We start from the raw sequence: 8,287 nt of genomic DNA, 5'->3' as shown, positions 1-8,287 counted from the left end.
CGCACCGGCGCGCGCCCCCCCCCCCAGCCAGTGGCAGGGAAGGAAGTAAAAGCTGGAGGAGGGAGAGGGAGTCTGGAGACCCTGGCAGCAGCAGGAGAAGCAGGGGCTGGACAGGACCTTGGGGGCTTCTGGCCACCAGTTGGACAGCCCTGATACAGGCCAATGAAATCCCTCTCGTCAGCGGCACGGTGTCCACACCCAAGGGTTTTGTCAGCAGAGCTATATTGGCTGTGAGAGGGCATGGTCTTTACATACATACCATATATGCTGGCATACAACACTTACCTTTTCCCCAAAAACCAGCTGATGGAAATTTCGGTGCACATTGTATGTGAGAAATACAGTAAAATAAAAATACGGTAATACCAAGCGAAAGCGGAAGTAAAATCTGCAGCCATCCAGAGGGAGCAGAACCACGAGCAGGCTCAGCTCCCTGGCTGCTGCTGCTCAGTTACCCCCGACAGGGTAAGATCTTTTCTTTCCTTTATTCCACCTTTCCAGAACAAGGTGCATCTTCTATTCCAGGGTGTGTTGTATGCGAGAGAATATGGTATTTGGAGCAACAGAACTTTGTCATCCAGCTCTGGCCTTCGCTGATTGGCAACTGCTTGTTTTATACCAAGTTAAAGGAACCTAGGATCTCTGCTTTTTCATCTGTACCTGGCATTCACATCCAGTCAACTGTGAGCAGAGATCCCACACGCTGATTTCTGTCTACCTCTTTCAGAGAAATTGGAAGGAAACCCCCCATATATCAGCCTCATTTGCGATGCCCTAGAACCATGGTGCTCAATCTTTTTCCCCAGCAGGTCAAATGGGTTATGCCCCATCTGTCCGCAGGCTGGATCCCACTTGTGGTCCAGGGCTGGTGCAGTGGGCACCATCCAGCCACATGGAGGGACATGGGGGGCAACCAGACCCTGGAGGGGAAGGGTGTATCATAGTGCTTAGGGTCAGAAGGGACCTAAACAGATCATCAGATCCAACCCCCTGCCTCAGGCAGGAACAGGTGCCGGGGTCATATGGCCCAGCTCCACAAGGAAAAGAGAAGGGGACATGGCCCACTCCTACCCAGTCCTGCAGGAGGGGAAGGAGGCATGGCCTGGCCCTGCGGGGGAAACAGGGTTTGGCCCAACCGCATCCTGGCAGGGGCATAACCCAGCTGCACAGGGAAAGGGGGCTTGGCTTGGTCCTGTGGGGGGCGGGAAAGGCATGCTCTGGCCCTGATCCAGATGTGGGGGAGGGGATGTGGCCCAGCTGCAACTGGCAGTGCAGAGCTTGGGGTTTGGGAAATTGGCAGGGGAGGGAGGGAAGTGACCATATTAATGGGCCACCACTCCCACCGCTAAATTTCCCGCCCCATGGGAGCCCTGCAGGCCAGATGTCGGGGCTCCTCCGCAGACCACATATGGCCCATGGGCCAGAGGTTGAGCACCCCTGTCCTAGAATAAATGCATCACACTAGAGACTTGTGAGTCCTTTGAGCTGCTGGGATTGGACTTTGCAAAACCACTCACAGAAATGAGGCAGGGGTTCACAGGTAGATGTGTTGGTTTTTTTTTCCACCCAGGCCCTGGAACCCTGATTTACCTGACGACGTGGAAGACAAGAAGCTCATACTTCATATGTGGATTGCTCTCTTCTACAGCAAGCCGAGTAAACTCCTAAACAGTACGAGGAAGGTGGTAGAGCACAGCAACCCTGAAAAATATGTATCCTTAAACAGTACCCTGGACCCTTTTGAACTAAGTGAGGACGGCGAGGATTCTTTGGGCTTGGAAAAGTGCCCTGCGGACTCTTCATCTGAGGCTAAACGGACTCCCAGCTGTAGCCAGGATCCTCTGGAACTAAACAAAGATCCTGAGGGATCCCTTGGTTTGGAGAAGTGCCCTGCAGATTCTCAAGGGGAGGCTGAACAGACTTCTGGCACTGTCCCTGACACAACATCCTCCCCCTCTGGACAGTGGCTTTCTGGCGACGAACCATCAACCACGAGTTGTGTCGAGACCTGTTCTCTCGATGAGTGTCCTGATCCCAGCAGGCTGCTCTTGAAAGATGGGCCCCAAGACGTCACCGCTGGTGAATGTGTGAATAGTGCTGGTGCCTTCTCTAAGGTAAGATTGTGGGTTTCTGTTCAGGGCAGTGCAACTTAAATATCTGCCTCCGATCCAGGGGATGTCCATCCTGCAGTCATTGGTGGGACTTCACTATAGTGCAGACATATCCAAGCCAGCATCAAAGTAAGTAGCCCAGATACAGCAGCCTGGAGCTCAGGGCAAAGGCCACCGGAGAAGCTGGGTGAACAGTGTGTTGCTGTGGCTAGACGTTAGTGCCTGCAGTGCTCATATCCTCTAAGTCAAGGTCAGGTACTTTCAGCACACAGGTCCCACTGGAGTGACCTTTACCCCTCTCTCCTGGGTTCATTGAGCAGTGTCTGGGCTCTGGAAGAAGCCATATCCATCCTTCTGTCATTTGCTGGTTACCACAGCACAATACCTTTTAAAGGAGAGGAAGCCGCTAAGGTAGAAAGTAGCATGAGAACTCACGGAGGATTTGAGCACTTTCTGGTAGCAGGAAGCGAAAGTGATTCTGAACTGAATAACACTGTACAAATGCTGAAGTCCCAAATTCAAGTGTCAGAGTTTCTCTTTAGGGAAACGACTGGTGTCACACATGCTTGGAAAGAGGACAGAAGCATTTTCTCTCCTTTCTTCATTCTTTAGACATGAGTAACGATGGTTGTTCCCATAGAGGACACACTGGGAACCTTGCTTCACTCTGCCATTGGCTAATGTTTCTGTCCTGTTTTCAGTTTATGGATGCATCTTGCTGCTGATTTTTAGAGTCTTAACTCATCCATTTAAAACCAAATCCCTACTGAGCATCTGGCCAGTTGCTGTTAGCTGACTACATCCTGTGGACAGCACAGTAGAAATAGGTAAGGGGTGTGTCTACACATGTGAATGCCCCGGGGTGGGTTTACTCTACAGGAATTTACTCTAGAGTAAGCCCACGCCAGGCAGTCATCTACACATGTGGGGAAGTGGGAGCAGATTTGCTGCTCATGGCAGCAGTCTGCTCCCAGCCCTGCACTGGCCCTCTGCAGCAGTCAAGGGGAGCACAGGAATTTACTCTAGAGTAAGCCCACGCCAGGCAGTCATCTACACATGTGGGGAAGTGGGAGCAGATTTGCTGCTCATGGCAGCAGCCTGCTCCCACCCCTGCCAGCCCTGCACTGGCCCTCTGCAGCAGTTAAGGGGAGCTCAGGGCTCCCCCTGGGTGCTAATCCAGCGGCTGGCAGGGGACATGGGACCAGGAGACAGCTGTCTCTTGGCAGGAGCTGGGAGATTGCTCCCTGCCCCCAGGCGCTGCCAGCCCCTGCTCTGATTGTGGATCAGGAGCTGGGAGCTTCTTGCTGGCAGAAGAGGGGGACATTGTTCCCCCCTGGGTGCTGGTGGTAGAGCCCGCCCCAGGGGCAGGGAGCAATCTCCCACCCCCCGCTTCCTGGCTGACTGAGAGCAAATTTGCTCCTGGTTGGCCATCTACATGTGCCATGCCATGCAGTAATTACTCCCGAGTAAAATTGCTGCTTGTATTTACAGGTAGCAAATGTACTCAAGATTAGAGCAAATTACTGCACAGTAAACATCTGCACATGTAGACAGTGACGCTTACTGCGCAATAATTTGCTCTAATCTTGAGTAAAGCGTCTCCGGTAGACGTGCCCAAGCAGGAATTTGAAAGATAGGGGATTGGCCTACGTGAGGACAGAAGTTAGTCCTAAAATATTGTATTACAGATTTTATTTAATTTCACTATTCTTTTCCTGATTTGCTCATGAAAGCATGAAGCGTGTTAAACAGCGTAGCTATTCCACCGCAGAGAGATCTTTCTGTTCCTGCATTTCTTTTGCAAAGGTTAAACCTCAACTTCTTTTATTTCAGGTGGATGAAGAGGAAAGCGAAAGAAGGGAATTGCCTGACACCCTGGTCTCCACCGGTAGCTGTAACAACAGCACCTCTGAGAAACACAGCAATGCCAGCCCAAGACCAAAAGCCCTTGGCACTGATGGCTCAGAGGAAGCAAATCAAGCCCTTAATTCAAGTAAAGTTTCACAACATGACACTTCTTTGGCACAGAATGAATTTCCAGAGAAGCTGGACAATATGCAGCCTCTGGCTAAGGGCGAGGACCCTGTCCTTCCTGAGGGAAGTACAGCAGTGGAGGGCCTCACTCTCTCCGCTGAAAATGAGGACCAAGGGCATGTGGCTGCTGATGAATCGCTCCCTGTCTGCGAAGAATTACGGTTACAAGTGAGCCCTGAGTGCCCAGAACCTGACAGCCCTGACAGAGAAGTGAGCAACTCGCAAGATCCATTAGAAAACCAGGAGGAAGAAGAGGAAGATTTTGAGTACCAAAATATATACCTGGAGCCAATTGTTTTAGCCCTTTCAGAGAGTAATGATGCTGATCTGGAGCATGAAGATATTGACCAGGATCCCGTTAACTTAGTCCTTCCTAAGGACATCTACATCCCTGACGAGAGCGACACACCAAGGACAGCTGACTTGGAGTCCCCCTGTGACAGTGGCTTAAATCTGACATTGTCATCTGACACGAGTCCTATCCATTTGGGCCCCTTCAGTGAAACAGCGCAGTCTCCAGAGGCCCATCCAGGCAACCAAGAAGCCATTGCCCTACCAGCTGAAGCAATTAACAGCACCCATTTGGAGCATGATGATCAGGACACAGATGCGATCAATTTAATACTTCCTAAAGAAGCTTCAGAAGAGAGTAATGCTCTCAGTACTGTTGAGTTGGAGTCCCCATGTGACAGTGGATTAATGTTAACGTTGTCATCCGATGCCAGCCCTCTCCATCAAGTACCTTCTGACACTATAACACAGTCTCCCGAGGCGCTTTCAGGGAACCAAGAGGTCCCTGTATTACCAGCTAAAAAAAATAATGACAATTTGGAGAATCAAGGTAAAGACGCAGGGTTGATTAACTTAGTCCTTCCTAAGGAAATTTGGATACCGGAAGAGAGTGATACAGCTAGCACGCTTGACTGGGAGTCCCCATGTGAGAATGGGTTAAGTCTGACATTATCCTCTGATGCGAGTCCTGTCCATCAAGAACTTGCTGCTGAAATGACACCATCTCCAGAGACTCATTCACAAATCCAGGAGGTCACTGGCCTACCAGCTAAAGAAATTGAAACATCAGCCCCAAGTGAGTCAGTGGAGGACACCAGCATCTCCCAGGAAGATGGAGGCAGTGATTCTTCTGAGCACACTTCATTGAGCATTGAGGAATCCAGCCAAGTGCAAAGCAATATGCTAACTCAGGGAGAGCAAAGGAGCTCCCCTAATGAAATGGCAGAGTTGCTAAACAAATCTGCAGGAGCAGGACAAAGCCAGGACTTAGCCTGGGAAAATACAGCCTTGGAAGTTGACTCGACAGCTGAGGAGACCTGGAACAAACCTGAGAACAGTGGTGTGTGTCCTGTTCCTGAAACATCGCTACGCCATGACTTGGATGAGATGACTCTAAGGACTGAGTCTGGAGAACTTAAGACTTCCCTTTGCGAACTGCAGGAATCAACTCCGACCCTTTTAACGAAAAGCGACCAGTCTATTACTGAAAAGCATGTGGGTGTAAAACAAATTAACTTCATAAACCATTGGCCTGCACGCAGCCCTGGTTGGTGCAGGGTGGAGAGCTTCTCATCGGACAGGCCTTCTCCTCCGGAGCCAGAGCACACGAGTCTCAGTCCATCACAGCCGTGCTGTACTCCCACTGGCAAAGCAGCGGCTCTGCACTGCGGTTTCTTAGACCAAAGCGAGCAGGATCCAGTACTCCACAAAGGCCTGAATTCTGATCGCATGGATCAAGGAGACATCCCAGAGATACGTCACTCCATCCCTGAGAGTCAAACAGCCTCTTCTGCTGCAGATGACACCTCAGGTCCGAATGACACAGAACAGGCCAAACCCCCAACGTTGCTAGAACAAGAAATCCCTGTAGTTAAAACAGTGGACTTGCTCGAGAGAGAGGAGGAAGACTCTTCAATAGGCCAACCTACTCCAGCCGAAGCCAAAGCGATGACTTGTGTCCTTTCTCAGCAGCCCGGCCTTTCACCTAGCGGAGAGGTGGATCTGCACAGCTCCCTATTAGAGCAAAGTGAACCTGATCGGCTGCTTCACCAGAATATAAACCCCAACCCCGCTGATCAAATGGATGTCACAGAAACATGCTCCATCCTGGAGAGTCAAGTATCGTCTTTGGCAGCGGATCATTCCTCTGTTTCTTGTTACGCAAAAGAGACAAAAAAAGACACGTTCCTAGAGCTTGAGCTCCCTGCAGCTAAAATAACAAGCTTGCTAGAGCGCGGCAGCAAAGGACTCTCGCCGCGTGAGGAATTTGATCTGGGAAGCGGTAGCCCCACAGCAAGCGCAGCCTCTATTTCAGGAGAGGAGGAACCAACGGGACAGACACGTGAACAGAGCTCTGCTGGGGAAACGCCAGACACGCAGAGGGACCCCGTGACAGGAGAATCGGAGGCATGTGCTGATTCGGACACGGCAAGGGAAAAACCTTCCGTTTCCTTTGTTCGGATGCCTGCTTTACATACCCAGAGAGACTCTGGAGAGAATTCAGAACTGAGTGATGCAGAGGAAATTTTGGGCGAAAATTTGCCCAGCCCGAGTACAGAACTCATTAGCAAAGACATCGGTACAATCGCGGCCCTTGAAGAAGTATCACGTGAGGCTTTTTCTGGAGGCTCTGACAATGAGTACTTCAGAGGAACTGTGCACCCCAAACTTAAGTTTAGTGGCTCTTGTAGTACAAAGACCATGGACGCCATCAAGACGACATCCATGGCAAGGGCTCGTTATGAATCTCCTGCGAACAAAGACAGTAAGGCTAAGGACCGGGACTCTTTGGAGACGGACAAAAGGGTTTTGGGTGTTGAGTCTGAAATGTGGCAGCATAGCTGGCCTGCTAGGTTAGGGGAAAGCGATAGGCACGTACCCCGTTTTGTCAATATGGGAAATGATCAGGGCACCCTAAAGGACTACACAAACTTCACTGTTATCAAAAAGCACAAGGACAAAACTAGAACGTTACAACCTTCAAAAAGACACGACGGCTCGAGGGAACGACCTGACTTAATAAGCTCGTTGACGAGGACCTGGAAGGCTTTTGATGACCTCACGCAGAACACTTTAGACATGGAATGTCTACGTTTCCATTATAAGCTAAAGCAAATCATAAAGAGACAGAAATCACGCTACTCTACCTCTTGCGGTATCTTTCCAAAAGAGTTTCCTGTCCAAGCGACACCGGAGACTCTGCCCTCAAGAGAGGCACACGAATCCCCCATTCTCAATGCGCCATCCAGGAGTCGCAGCCCGCTTCTGGTGACAATTGTGCATTCAGACACAAAACCTTGTAGCTCTGGTTGGCACCTAAGAAACGGTAGCCCCACGGACTTTGATGACCCCCCGCCGTGCCTCCCACGGCAGGATAATTTTATCAGCGAAAGGAACGCTGCAAAAATCAAAAGCCAGAGCCACAACTGTGCCGTTCCCTTCCACCTCAGCAAATTAAAATACGACAATAAGCTAAACGAATCAAGGGGGGATATTTCAGGCATTCTAGATGAATATGCAGAGTTTAACAGGGTGATGCTGAACAGTATATATGCGGGTAACAAAGGGCGAGGCCAAAGCACTACCTCAGAAGAGTCCACTTGCAAAAGGACAAAATACAGCTATTTCCCCAGAAGAACGGCCGTCTACGACACCATGATCGCGGACTTGTGCAGCACACTGCATTTCCGGCTCAAAGGTGTCATGAAAGAGGCTTGCAAAAACACTTTCATGTTCTACCTGGTTGAAACCAGTGACGATCCTTTCTTTGTGAGGATGAAGGTAATATAACACCAGCAGAGCCTTTTAAATCCACTCACATCATTTCAAATTGTGCGGGGGCATATTGCTTGTTAGTGTTTTCACTGGTACTGCTGCCAAGGTGAGCATGCGCAAGCTTTGCATTGTGCTTTGGCCAACGTACCTCCATCCTGCAATTCTTCCTCCCCAGCCGTTCCCGTCCCGGGGAGTTCACGCAGCCTCACCATAAGCGCATCAGACCTGACCAGTTACTACCTCTGTTGTTTCATCTCGTCTCCTTTGAGCCCAGTCGAAACCCAGTTATGATTGGCTTGAAGTTATTGTTCAAACCAAGTTTTCTAAGCCAGAGTAGGCATAGAAAACATGGTGAT

At 50.3% G+C, this 8,287-nt stretch overlaps 1 protein-coding gene across 5 annotated transcripts in view; it reads left to right on the top strand.

Annotated features, from left to right (window-relative positions):
- The window catches only part of FAM208B (family with sequence similarity 208 member B), a 59,175-nt gene that overhangs the window by 34,739 nt on the left and 16,149 nt on the right, over positions 1-8,287 (top strand). For all 5 annotated transcript variants that reach the window (XM_025191453.1, XM_006035298.3, XM_025191455.1 and 2 more), the window contains 2 exons: positions 1,571-2,114; positions 3,945-7,937. In XM_025191453.1, the coding sequence (XP_025047238.1) occupies positions 1,571-2,114; positions 3,945-7,937 (4,537 nt within the window). The remainder of the gene's footprint in view (positions 1-1,570; positions 2,115-3,944; positions 7,938-8,287) is intronic.

The sequence above is a fragment of the Alligator sinensis genome, unplaced genomic scaffold (genome assembly GCF_000455745.1).
Source record: "Alligator sinensis unplaced genomic scaffold, ASM45574v1 scaffold1056_1, whole genome shotgun sequence".
Classification (NCBI taxonomy): Eukaryota; Metazoa; Chordata; order Crocodylia; family Alligatoridae; genus Alligator; species Alligator sinensis.
This window is presented reverse-complemented; position numbering and strand designations above follow the sequence as displayed.